This window comes from Myodes glareolus, chromosome 19 (assembly GCF_982192425.1).
Source record: "Myodes glareolus chromosome 19, mMyoGla1.1, whole genome shotgun sequence".
NCBI lineage: Eukaryota > Metazoa > Chordata > Mammalia > Rodentia > Cricetidae > Myodes > Myodes glareolus.
The window spans coordinates 4,499,078-4,513,198 of NC_142044.1; the positions used below are offsets into that span (position 1 = coordinate 4,499,078).

General features: G+C 40.6%; 1 protein-coding gene across 3 annotated transcripts in view; it reads right to left on the bottom strand.

Annotated features, from left to right (window-relative positions):
• Positions 1 to 14,121, bottom strand: part of Rrm2b (ribonucleotide reductase regulatory TP53 inducible subunit M2B) — a 33,696-nt gene that overhangs the window by 14,368 nt on the left and 5,207 nt on the right. The window contains exons 2-5 of one of the 3 annotated variants that reach the window (XM_048457309.3): positions 11,923 to 12,075; positions 4,284 to 4,400; positions 1,004 to 1,137; positions 399 to 493 (exon numbers count right to left, since the gene is read on the bottom strand). In XM_048457309.3, coding sequence (XP_048313266.1) covers positions 399 to 493; positions 1,004 to 1,137; positions 4,284 to 4,400; positions 11,923 to 12,075 — 499 coding nt within the window. Of the gene's footprint in view, positions 1 to 398; positions 494 to 1,003; positions 1,138 to 4,283; positions 4,401 to 11,922; positions 12,079 to 14,121 lie in introns of all 3 variants that reach the window. The other 2 variants (XM_048457307.3, XM_048457310.3) reach the window with 2 other exon arrangements.

The window sequence follows — 14,121 nt, forward strand, 5'->3', positions numbered from 1 at the left end:
CCAGAAGTATGTCTGCATTTAACTTACCAGTGGAAGCTACGCTTGGTACTGCAAACTGTTTCTTGTCCTGGTTGACTATACCAATCTTGCATTTCAGAAGCTAGATCTTTGTTTCCAAGACTGGTAGGAGTTGACTTGCTCTATCCCTGGCACACTTTAAACCAGCACAAACCGGCGGTGACTGCAACTCTCTTGATTGGGTTTCATTGACTTTTTAACTCGCCAGTGTGCTGCCGAGATCCTGCCTTCTCGGGTTCTACTGTACTAAGCACAAGGAGCAGCTTACTTAGCACCAGTTCCTAGGTAATGATCACACAGAGTCCAGTGCGCTGGCGCACTAAAGCCCCCGCACTCCGCTCTCACGCTAACCTGACGGCATTCCAGGTAATGCTACGTACCGAACGTCGACTTTCTGTCGGCTATCCAGCGCAGAGCCCAGTCTGCCTTCTTCTTAACATACGGCATTGTTTCAATTGCATTAAACAAAAATTCCCTATAGAAACAAAAGACATCAAGGAAAAATTATTCATTTGTTTGTTACCTGGACTAAGGTTTAATAATCAGAGACAATGACTGTGACTCTTACGGTGCACTACCAAATCGAGTTTGTCTATATTTTACATGTTCATAGTTATGAATACAGAAATAAAAGCAAAACTCAGATTAATGGCTTGGATATAAACGGATCTAAAAAAAATCATTGAAATGCAGATATTCAATTTATAAATACAAACAAGGGTTTAAAATGGTATTCATTATCTATCTGGTTCTATGCCAGGTCTTTAATACATTATTGAGCAACAGAAAACTACACTCACAATCTTCCATGCATGACTAATATTTAATACTGTAGTTTTGGAATAAATTCTACTTTCAAAGTAAGCAAAAAGCTAAACCTTCATAAATAACTATCCCACACACACACGTTAATGCCTTTTCTTTGGATCCCAGATGTAAGTGTCTATTAGTAAACTGTAGATCTCTGACACACACACGGTAATACCTTTTCTTTGGATCCCGGATGTAAGTGTCTATTAGTAAACTGTACATCTCTGAGTGGACGTTCTCGATGAGAATTTGAAAGCCATAGAAACAGCGAGCCTCTGGAACCTGCACCTCTTGACTGAACCGTTCCACCTACAGAAACATGGGGAATGGAGAGATCCGCTGAGTGGCCTATCACAAAACGCTGGTCACACACTACAAGCATAACGTGACATCAGAACTCTCATTTTAAAATCTTTTGTCTTTTCCAGCAGTCAGGAAGCTGGACAGGAGGATACGAATCTCAAGACCAACCTTGGAAACATGATCTAACTGATCTTGAGATCAATTAGAAGGCTCAGGAGCTAAAGTTGCTGCCAAACCTAATGATCTGCAACCTCATGGTGGAAAGACTGGCTCCCCCAGGCCTTCTGACTTACACACACACACACACACACACACACACACACACACTCGTAAGTAAAATTTATACAATAAATAATAAATTGGGGGAAAGATGTCACTTATACAACAAAGAGGACACAAAAGACTTATCAATGTTTTTCTTTCTTTTCTCTTTTCTCATTGTTTCGTGGTTCTGAGGATCAAACCCAGCATCTTACTCAAGCTGGGTGAGCACTCCATCCTCAGTCTTTATGGGTTGTTTAAAGCAGCATCGTACACGGTGCTGAAGTGTTTTACACTGAGCACTTTGCCTACAACTCCATGAACTGTGTTCCTGCAATGGGACAAAATTACACCGCCCATTGAACAGTCAATTTTAGAAAATTATCAAAAACAGTGATTTTGCTTTGTAAAGCTTTTTCCCTAATAGTAGTGGACGGATTCGTTAAAGTTCTTCTGGCTCATTCTGGATGTTCCTACTTCTACTCTCCTTAACAAAAACCTATTTCTCCTGACTGATCAGAACACGACCTCTTTTTTAAAATTGTTTTTATTGAGCTATATATATTTTAACACTCTCCTCCCTTCCTCTCCCCTCCCCTTCAACCCTCTCCCAAGGTCCCCATGCTCCCAATTTACTCAGGAGATCTTGGCTTTTTCTACTTCCCATGTATATTAATCTACGTATGTCTCTCTTAATGTCCTCGTTATTTAGGTTCTCTGGGAATGTGAATTGTAGGCTGGTTTGTCTTTGCTTTATATCTAAAAGCCACTTATGAGTGAGTACATATGAAATTTGTCTCTCTGGGTCTGGGTTACCTCATTCAATATGATGTTTTCTAGATCCATCCATTTGCCCACAAATTTCAAGATGTCATTATTTTTTTCCACTGTGTAGTACTCCATTGTGTAAATGTACCACATATTCCTTGTCCATTCTTCAGTCAAGGGGCATTTAGGTTATTTCCAGGTTCTGGCTATAACAAATAATGCTGCTATGAACACAGTTGAGCACATGTCCTTGTGGTACAGTTGAGCAACTTTTGGGTATATACCCAAAAGTGGTATTGTTGGGTCTTAAAGTGGGTTGTTTCCTAATTTTCTGAGAAATTGCCATACGGATATCCAAAGCTGTTGTACAAGTTTGTACTCCTACCAGCAATGGAAAAGTGTTCCCTTTGCCCCACAACCTCTCCAGCATAAGTTGTCATCAGTGTTTGTGATCTTGGCCATTCTGACAAGTGTAAGATGGAATCTCAGAGTTGCTTTTTTTTTCTTTATTCCTTGTCAGTCAGAAAATTGGGGAGAATAAGCTAAGATGGGTCTTCAGTACTAAAGGTTTCTCTCTCTCTCTCTCTATCTCTCTCTCACACACACATTTCCTCCTTCCCTCCCTCCTTCTCTCCCCCCTCCTTTTATTTTGATATTTACTAAGGTCTACATTTTTCTCTGCCTCCCTCCATGCCTCTCCCCTCCCCGCTTCAGCCCTCCCCCAAGGTCCCCATGCTCCCAATTTACTCAGGAGATCTTGTCTTTTTCTACTTTCTACTTCCCATGTAGCTTATATCTATGTAAGTCTCTCTTAGAGTCCGCAGAGTTGCTTTGATTTGTATTTCTCTGATGGCTAAGGATGTTGAACATTTCCTTAAGTATCTTTCAGTCATTTTAGATTCATCTGTTGAAAGTTCTATGTTTAGGTCTGTATCCCATTTCTTATTGGATGATGTGGTATTTTGATTACCAATTTATTGAGTTCTTTATATGTTTTGGAGGTCAGCCCTCTGTTCAATGCAGGGTTGGTGAAGATTTTTTCTTATACTGTAGGCTGCTGTTTTGTCTTATTGACCATGTCCTTTGCTTACAGAAGCTTCTCAGTTTCAGGAAGTTCCATTAATTGTTTCTCTCAGTGTCTGTGCTGCTGGGGTTATATTTAGGAAGTGATCTCCTGTGTCAGTGCATTCAAGTGTACTCCACTTTCTCTTCTATGAGGTTCAGTGTGGTTGGTTTTATGTTGATGTCTTTGATCCATTTGGACTTGAGTTTTGTACATGGTGATACATATGGATCTATTTCCATTCTTCTACATGTTGATTTCCAGTTATGCCAGCACCATTTCATAACACATTTTTTATATGAGGAGCAGAACCTAGATATACGCAGAGCTGCAGGTGACTATTAAGGGCATGTTCTCTATCAAGTTTGTTATTGGAGGAAAAAATCAAGTTTATGGATTCTGTGAAATTTTGGATTTTGTTTCACATCACTGAGGCTAAAACTGAAGGCCTCTATAATGCTACCAGTGCTGTCCAGGGTCAGGAACATCTTCAGCCTCACACTGTATGTAGTTGTAATTAGTAAAATTTATGCTTGATTCCATAATATATTGCTAATCATTTGATAGCAACTACCTTTTCCTCTGAAACTTCATGAGAAAAATATTCTCAGAAATTAAACTTTTTGGTGTCTGGGGAGGCACCTTTACTGGGAAAGAATACTTGCTACATTAGCATGAAGACCCTAGTGTGAATTTCCTAGCACCCACATGAAAATCTGGGCATGTGTCTATGAGCCTGTAACCCTAGTGCAGAGGTATCAGAGACAGAGGATCCTTGGGGTTCCCTGGACAGTCAATTTAGCCAAATAATGGTGAGCTCCAAGTTCAATGCAGAGACTTTCTCTCAGGGAATAAGGCAGAGAGCAACAGAGGAAGACAGCCCATGTCTCCTTGGCCTCTGCCCAGACATGCACACACACCACAATGTTTTTAACTAGAAGTTAAGCTTCACCTAATCTATTGTCAAGGCACCTTTCTTTCCTCAGGCAGGATCTATGGTAACCTTATTAACATTGTCATTCAAGTACAAAATAGGGACAACAATAAAATAAAATCTTACCAAGTTCTCATTGACAATTCCATCACTGGCTGCAAAAAAGGCTAAGATGTGGGAGATAAAATACTTCTCATCTGACTTAAGCTTGTTCCAGTGAGGGAGGTCCTTTGACAAGTCAACCTAGGATAGACACACTCCAGTTGCTTTTCACTTAAAGAGTTTAGAAAAGTTTTTCTTTAAAGAAGAGCTATGTCAGAAAAAAATACATTAATAAAATCACAAAAAATCAAAATAAGATAAATGGTATGTTAACAATAATGTGCTGCACTCAGAACAGTTACCTAATTAGTACATTATAGCTGCTCTTGCCACACAGGAGGACAAGTACATGGAACAGTATATATGTTTATTTGTTAACGGGAAAAACTTTACACACGTGTGTGTGCTCGCATGCAAGTGTGTGCATGTGTGTGCAAGCATATTTTACAACACCATGATCCACACCTTAAACATATCCAGTAAAATTTGTTTAAACAAACAAAACAATCCTAGCATGTTCGAGGAAGTGGGGAGGGAGAGAGAGAAACGAGGTGAGAAGGGGAGGACATTTGAGAAGGAATCTGGTTTTTGGCTAATTGGCCAGGATACATTCTTAACATATTAAAATTAATAAAGATAGTGGCATAGCACCAAGTTAATGAATGAATAAAAGTGAAAGAGAAGTAAAAACTAGTCGAGTATATACAGTAGATATCAGCAGTCATTTGTTTCTGCAGTAGTTACTATTCTATTAGCGAGATTCAGCACCTGCTAATTATAGCCTCTAAGCTACTGCTAGCTGCTCTTTTTTACTGAAAAGTCATTATGTCAGGAAGATGAACCTGGGTTTCAAGGCAGTTTACAGGGATGACTTTGTGGTAGCTTGAAAAGGAGTGGTTCCCAAAGACTCATGTGTTTGAATGTTTGGCCCATAGGGAGTGGCACTATTGGCCTGGTTAGAGGAAGGGTACCACTGTGCAGGCAGACTTTGAGGTCACATATGCTCAAGCTACACCTGAGTAGAATACAGTTTACTTCCTGTTGCCTGTGGATCAGGAAGTAGAACTCTTAGCTCCTTTTCTAGAACCATGTTTGTCTGCAGGCTGCCATGTCCTCCAAGATGATAATGTAAACCTCTGAAAATGTAAACCAGCCTCAATTAAATGTTTTCCTTTATAAGAGTTGCTGTGGCCATAGTGTCTCTTCACAGCAATAGAAACACTAAGACTGGCTTCTTCTAGAATAAAAATACATTTGAAAATGTTTATTAAAAGTATTCTTTGGAACTAAGAGAGTAATGGAATAAAAAACTTGGCAAAATCCAAACTTTTCAAATTATCACTAAATGTACCTTACTGAGTTAGCTGGCTCTTGCTGCTATCCCAAGTCACCACAGACAGGATAGATTTTTTAAAAAATCATTTATTCTTCAAAGTTCTGGAAGCTGTAAGTCCAAGGTCTGGGTGTGTGCTGGCTAAGTTTACAACCACCTGACACAGACAGAGTCATTCTGGAAGAGGGAACCTCAACTGAGAGTGAGACAGACAACGGAGACCTGGCTTGTGACGTTTCAGACGGAAGTCTGAGAGTCCCTTTAAAAGCTACCAGGCTGTACAGTATTTTGAGTTGTGTTTCCTGGGTTTCAGCTGGAGCTGAAAAGTCAGCTGTGGCTAATTAACAAGAGACCAGCACCACGGAAGAGAAACCTTTCCATTACTTGGACAATCAATGCTAGTTAGCTGGAACTGAGAAATTAGCAGTAATTATGAAGAGACCCACAGCAGAGGATCCTAAGTCTGGAAATATTCCTGGGGACCAGCACACAGAGCTTGTGGTCCTGCTGGGACCAAGGCTGCCCTACATGCTGGGACCAAGGCTGCCCCACATGCTGGCATTCAAACCCAGTAGTAAAAAAGTCCCAGGTGGTGCTGGTTTTGAGGGCATGACGGCATCCTCAAGAACAGCTGAAGCTTGGCACTGTGTGGCAGGCTAGAGTCCCTTGAACGACCAGGCGCTGCCATGGATGAAGGTGCAGCCTGAGTTACAGTTGAAGCCCCAGGAAGAAATGGAGCCTGGCAGGGTTAGAGGAGAACCTAACAGGGTTAGGGTCTGAAGAGAGCCACAAAAAGGCTACCGGTGAAGGTGCAGCCCAGGTGCAGTGGTGAGCCCAGTGTGTAGGAGACACCAATGTCGTGGGAGAACTACCAAGGACAGTAGAACTGTGGAGCGGAGCAAGTCTGTGGCTAGGAGATATGGTGTGTGGCAGAGGCTGGAGCAGAAATAGCCTGGGCCCTCTGGGGGAGCCCAATGTTGCGGGTGAATTCCAGATGGCCAAAGCTGAACTTTTTACACTGTTGGGCTTGGATTTTGCTTTGATTGGTTGTGACTGTGCCCTTGTTCTTTCCTGGTGACAGAGGTTTCTGTCCCGCCCAGTCCTGCAGCCATTCAGTCCCAAAAAAATACGCAGAGGCTTATGTTAATTATAAACTGGTTCACCTATTAGCTCAGGCTTCTTATTAACTAATTCTTACATCTTAAATTATCCCATAATTCTTGTCTGCATTAGTCACATGGCTTGGTACCTTTTACCAGCGAGGCCTTCTCATCTTGCTTCCTGTGTCTGGGTGACAACTGCAAACTCAGCCTTTCCTTTTCCCAGAATTCTCCTGTTCTCCTTGTCACCCGGCCTATACTTCCTGCCTGGCTATTGCCAATCAACGTTGTATTAAAACCATACGTCTGACAAATCTTTACAGGGTACAAGACCATCGTCCCACAGTCTGCACTCTCCTCTTGGAGTAGGAAAGAACCTTTTTTTTTTTTTTTTAACAAGGCCACTGTTAAGAGACTTCATTGTAAAAAGATTTCAAACTTTTTTGGAGAGACTTTGGAGCTTCAAAGAGACTTCAGATATTTTAAAGTGACTGAGCCTTTTAAGTGTTTGAATTTGTAAAGACTATAGGATTTTTAAAAGTTGGAATGCTTCATATCATAATACTATTATTAATGTGAAGGTTTGCAGAAGAACAAGAAATGGTTATGGTTTATTAGTAAAATGCTTGTGTCAACTTGACAAGGGGTCAATTGTGCTGGCTGGTGTTATGTGTCCCTTCCCAACATCATACTGGCCTGTGGGCAAGCCTGTAGAGTTTTTCTTAATTGATGATTGATGTTGGAGGGTCCAGCCCACCAGGGACGGTTCCACCCCTAGGCCAGTGGTCTTAGGTGCTATGAGAAAGCAGGTTTAGCCAGGCGGTGATGGCACATGCCTTTAATCCCAGCACGCAGGAGGTAGAGGCAGGCGGGTCTCTGTGAGTTCGAGGCCAGCCTGGTCTATAAGAGCTAGGTCCAGGACAGGCTTGAGAGCTACAGAGAAACCTTGTCTCAGCAAAAAGAAAAGAAGAAAGGAGGTTTAGCAAGGCGCAGAGAGCCAGCCAGTAAGCACCCGGGTTCTTGCCTTGAGTACCTACTCTGACTTTCCTGGATGATCAACTACACGCCGTAAGATGAAATAAACCCTCTCCTCCCTAAGTTGTTTTTGGTCATGGAAACCCAGCCTAAGATGGAATAGGGATCTTTTTTTGATGTGTATAGATGGTTTGTCTGCACATGTGTTTTTTGTACAATGTACATGCTGGCTGCCCACAGAGGCCAGAAGAGTGTCAGATCCCCTGGAACTGGAGTTACTAATAATTTTGAGTCACCATGTGAGTCCTGCCAATCAAATCTGAGTACTGTAGAAGAGCAGCCAGTGCACTTAACTCCTGAGTCATCTCTGCAGCACCCAAAGCTGAACATCTTCAAGAAGTTCTTTAGAGAGTGCCTTCTTGCCGTATGGTCACAGAGCAAAGAGAAAACCCCCTTTTGATATTTTTTATAAAGACATTAATCCCACTCATGAGACCTTTACCCTCATTACCAAATTAACTCCCATTGCCCAGCCTCCAAACACCATCACGCTGGGGATTAATGGCTCAACTTACAAATCTGGAGAAGACATCAGTACGTAGCTCTTATATTGTTTTATAAAAACCTCTAAGTGTGTTTCACAGTAATGTGACAAACACTTAAAATATATAACTGTCCTTTGTAAAAAAACAAAACAAAACAAAAAAAAAACTCTGCTGGCTTTGATTCTTTAATTATTTTAAACAAATTTCTCCGTGACCTTTCAAAAAACAAAAAGACCAATATTCTAACCTTCAGTCATTGTATCCTTTCCTGAAACTCTTTTCCTGCTATATTCTAAGTATTTTCTGGGCACTCAATACATGCCAGACAGTAGGCTAAGCTCTAGAAATACAGTAAGATGAGGAGGGAAATACTTGTCTCCACTATATAAAATACACCGGCAGATGCCGAGCTCCCTTCTACCACCAGCTCACCTCGGGTTAAATCAGGGCGTCTTCTTGTTCTCAAGCACTATATTCCTGATATTAAATTTAATACTGTAATATTCCTGGTCTTAAATACTAAATTTGCCTCTTTAAACACTGAGCTTTAAAATTCCCTATAAATTTTACTTATATTGTTAAATAATAATGGTTATATTTCCTTCTAGAAGTAAAATTCCTTGTCTATTTTATCTCATATGAGCTCACCCTCAACTTCACCACCTAAATCGTGATTCCAGACTTGCTGCTACAGCTTCCGACCCTCACGGCTCCCCAGAGGCCCATGTGTTAGAGCAAAGGCTCGGTTGCTATCCTGTGGCAGTTACTATAGAACTTAATTTTCTCGGGTATTTTTGTCATAGTAACAGAAAGCTAGTAAACAGAGTTACCTGACTGGCTTTTAGAAAACTTCCAAGTCTATACTTTGTCTTCTGAGTCAGGGCCTATTATTTTGGAATTAATTCAACCACTGATTTAAAAACTAGAATACAAAGTTAATTAACTATTTTTTACATAATTTGTTTAATATGTGGAACTAAAAATATCTTTGGCTTCCTTTCAAAACATGTATTTGAATCTTCCTGCAAAATCCATATCAACTTATGTTTTAATTTTTTAAATTAGTATATCTTGGTCCTAAGACATTTATTATAGTTTTTTAAAAGAAGCAATTAATTTTCAATGAATTTTGAGAAACATAAATATCACAAGTTCCTTTTTCAAACATGACAAACAAAAAGACCAACTGTGTGCTCTACTGAACCATATCTAACAAAAACTTTCTAAAAACCACAGGCAGATAGGTAAGTCAGGTGTGCAGACCATCCTGGACTACTATAGAAACACTGCGTGTTTGTTTCAGCTGGGTGTTTTGCTTCATATGTCAACTACAATATATAAAACATTGACAGTATAACAAAGATATAAATATCTGAAAATAGTGTAAAAGAAATTTCAGACATTGGTAGTTTTAAATTCTAGGCTAAAATTTCCCCACTCTTTTCTGAAGTCATAGTTCACATTTATTTAGTGCTTATCAAATGTCAAATATGATTAAACTACTTCATTGATCCTCATAACAACCCAATGTGCCACATACTAGTAGCCTAATTTAACAGTGAGATGCGGAGGAAGATGAAGCCACTTCCACAGACAGTACGTGGCCTCAGACCCTGCATTCTTCACAGGGTGTTAGTTCCATAGATCAGCTTGGTCTGTTTTCTTATCTATCTATCTATCTATCTATCTATCTATCTATCTATCTATCTATCTATCTATCTATGTGTGTGTATGAGAGGTGCAGGGTAGAAAAACAGATCACGTGTGTGCTATGACACATGTGTAGAGATCAGAGGAAAATTCCACTGTGGGTTCCAGGAATCAAACTGAGGCCACCAGCCTTGTTCAGAAAGTGCTCTGTCCAATGAGTCATCTTGTCAGCCCAGATTTGGTCTCCTGACGGACAGGAACACAGACCTATCTTATCAGCACAGATTTGGTCTACTGACGGACAGGCACACAGACCTATCTTGTCAGCCCAGATTTGGTCTCCTGACGGACAGGCACACAGATCTAAAGACATTTATTCACACAGGCATGGCTATGCAGAGACAGATGCTAACGGATACATGTACAGAGTGAGGGTGTTATGTGCCTGTCATAAGCGATGAGAAATAATTAAATAGTAGAGACAATAACTATATGTGTGTTTAATTAAACCACACAGCAATCATTTGCATAAGTATTTTTTAAACCGGCAAGTATTGTCTAACCTCTGTGGTGCGCTCACTCTGAGAGTGGAAACTTGCATTTATAGTAAGCAGCCAGTGTTGCGCTGCCGCAGCAGCTGTGGTTTGCTAGACTGTGAACTCGGGCTCGCAGCTGCTCACACGACCACAGCTGTGCTCCATCAGACCCACCTCTAAAGCTATGTAAAAAGAACATGACAAACACCTTGGGTAGTTCTATTTGTGTTTTTGACATTGTAAAGGCAGTGGCACAGCTGAAATGCCCTTTCTAAAGGTAAGTTATTGGGGTTTAGTTGCTAGTTTGTATTGAGAGTTGACCTCTCCCTGTGTAGTTTTTGTTCTAAACTTGTATAATAACAGTGTGTAAAGTGTCTCCCTTCTACATTGTAACAACTGCTTCAGCCTACCTTATAAATAAAGAACCACTAAGAAAAAAAAAAGCCAGTGAGGGTCCCTAAGGTTTTCACCCTTCCATTTTTGTTGTTGCTATTTCTTGTTTTTCTGAGCCAGGGTTTCTCTGTGTAGCCCTGGCTGTCTGGCCTCACCCTGGGGATTCGCCTGTGTCCGCCTCCGCAGGGCTGGGGTGAAAGGTGTGAGCCACCACTGTCTGACTCTCACACTTCATCTTTTAAACAGTGGCTGCAATTTTGTTTATTCTGATGACCGTAAGTCTAAACTGGTGTTAGGACTAGCAAAATGGCTCAACGGGTAAAGGTGCTTGCTGCCAAAGGTGAGATCACGTCAATTCTACAAACACATGCACACATAAATAAATGAGAAACTGTAAAAACAACAAATTAGCAAGCAAAAACCAGACTGGTCTTATGTAGTCATAGCAAACTAAGAATCTATTTAAAAAGAAAAAACTATGGGTAGACTGGCTGCAGGGATAGCTCACTGGTTAAGAGCATTTGCTGCTCTTGCAGAGGACTCCACTTCAGTTCCCAACACCCACATGACAGTTCACATCCACTTGTGACTCCAATTCCTGGGGACCCAACAATCTCTGCTGGTCTCTGAGGGCACCAGTAACACATGTGGTGCACACACACACACACACACACACACACACAGGCAAACTTATACACACAGAATAAAAATAAATAAATCTTAAAAATAGAAAATGGTTTTCTATTTTATATAATATACTATATTATATATATACATATAATATGCTATATATACTTCTATAATATAATAAAGGTAAAGGCAAAAGGATCTTGACCATGGACTAACATGGTCACCCTTGGACTAACCTTGTCTCAGAAACAAAAGCAAAAATCTGGCAGAATAAGATGACATTTCCTTGTACCAAGAAACTTATTTACAGACACTAAGCTAACTATGTTCAATTTAAGTTGATTAAAAATTAGTTATATTTATTATTAATGAGAACTAAGGATCTACATTAATTCTGAGCCATATCTTATTTAATGTTTCTTATGAGTAAAAATATTTTGATACCCTGTAAGGCAAGCACTGAACACAGGAAGGAACACGGACGCAGACAAAGCCACATACCTCTTCTGCGGTCCAGAAAGACGCCTGTGCTTGTTTATACATCTTCCAAATATCAGGGTACTGGATCGGAAAGATAACAAACCGGCGGGAACTCTTTCTTAGAAGAGGCTCTTCATTTGACCTCTCTGTGTTTTCGTTTGTATCTGCAGACAACTGCTTTAAAAAATCAAAGTAAAAACACTTTTTTTTAATGTGGAAATTTCTCTCTGACTCAAACTTAAATATACATCTGGGGAAAGTTTGGAAGATATCAGAGATTGGGGGAGCAGTCTGACATACAGAATCCTTTCAGGTATCCAACCAGTGGGTAACTTCACAGCACTCTGGAGGCAGAGGCAGACAGATATATCTGTGAGTTTGAGGCCAGCCTGGTCTACAAAGGGGGTTCCAGGACAGCCAGAGCTACACAAGGAAACCCTGTTTTGATAAATAAATAAATAAGCAAACAAACAAACAAATAATTCATTAAAGTTACTTTCTGAGCTACGGTGAAACTCAGAGAAGAGAGGGAGAGACAGAGATAGATGCTCAAATACAACATTAGCTAGAACTGAGGACAAATTGAGAAGGCATAAGTCTCGAGTGTGTAGGGTTCATGTGTGTGTGTGTGTGTGTGTGTAGTGTATGCACGTATGCATATGTGTGTATGTGGGTATGCAGTATATACATGAGCAGTATGTGTGTAGGTGTGTGTTAGGTGTGTAGGTGTGTGTGTGTTAGGAGATCAGAAGTCACTATCAGGTGTCTTTGTCTACTCCACTGAACCCTGACTACCTGATTGGCTAGACTGGCTGGCCTAGCCAGCAACCTATCTCTGCACCTACCCCCAGTGCTGGGGTTAGAGATACATATCAACGCTAGATTTTAGTTGGATGCTGGGAATCTCAACTGAGATCATCACACTTACAAAGCAGGCACTACCAAATGAACTATCTCCCTAACTCAGTCAACAAGGATTTTGAATCCATGTGGCCCATATCACTCTTTTAATTCTTTTAGAAATATATCAATTGCATTGAAATTATTCTGCATTTTTTGTGCGTTGTATTATACTATTGAGGTATCTATTCAGGACTAGAAATCTCTTCCATCATTCCATTTGCTAACTGGGGCATTCCGAAAGTTGGGAAGGAAAATACAATCAGTAACCCTTTGGTACCAAGCATCATGATCTTGGAGTCTTTATATCCTAGTGAATACCTACCTGGCTGGTCTCAGGACTTGGGAAGCTTTTGAAGACTAGTACCTTTAACCTGGAATGTAAGTGACATTTGTATATACTTTCTTCCTGTTCCCCCCTGATAAAAATGTAACATGACATCAATTCATGAAGAATTAAAAGAAGCCACATCAGGAAGGTATTATTATATATTCTATCATGTGATGAGAGGAGGGTTAACTAACATAAACCTTTGAACTGGACCACAGTTGACAAATTTCATAATGCATATTTTAATACAGTTTGAAGAGGTTCATGAAAGGTTCTCCAGGATGCCCTTGGCAGGCCTGTGGTAAGAAACCATTCTTTAGGATATTCTTATTGTTATTTGCTTTTCCTTTTTGAGGTGTGTCTTACTATGTAGCCCAGGCTAGCCTTGACGCTTTGACTCTCCATCTGGGCCTCCTGTGTGCTGGGATTATAGCTGTACGCCACAATGATAAACTCAGCACGGTTGTTTTCAGCAGCTCACTTTACTGCGTTTCCCAGAGCATTCCACCTAAGTCTTCCTGGCGGTAGGTTTCTTTCTACACTTGTAATTAGCCTACACATTTCATTACATTACAGGGCTGCAGAGAGGTCTCACCCAGGTAAGATCGCTTCAGTGAGGAGTGGGCGGTGGAGGGAAGCAGTCTGCTGCTGGCCACACAGTCTGAAGCCTCTGGCTACCATGTATTCCAATGATGGACAAACCAACAGGATTGATTAACAGCAAGATGATTAAGACAATACCTAATGCTGTGCATCGATCCAGCATTCAGGAGGAAGAGGGGGTGGATCCCTGAGTTTGAGCCCAGCCTGGTCTACAGAGTGAGTTCTAGGCAAACCAGTGCTACACAGAGAAACTTTGTCTTGAAAACAAAGCAAAACAAACAAACAAAAAACACCAGGGAGAACTGATAATATACAAAGAAACTGTTGGCTAGTTAGATATAAATCTTCACCTTCCATTTGTATCTGAATTCAAAATAAGTCCATTA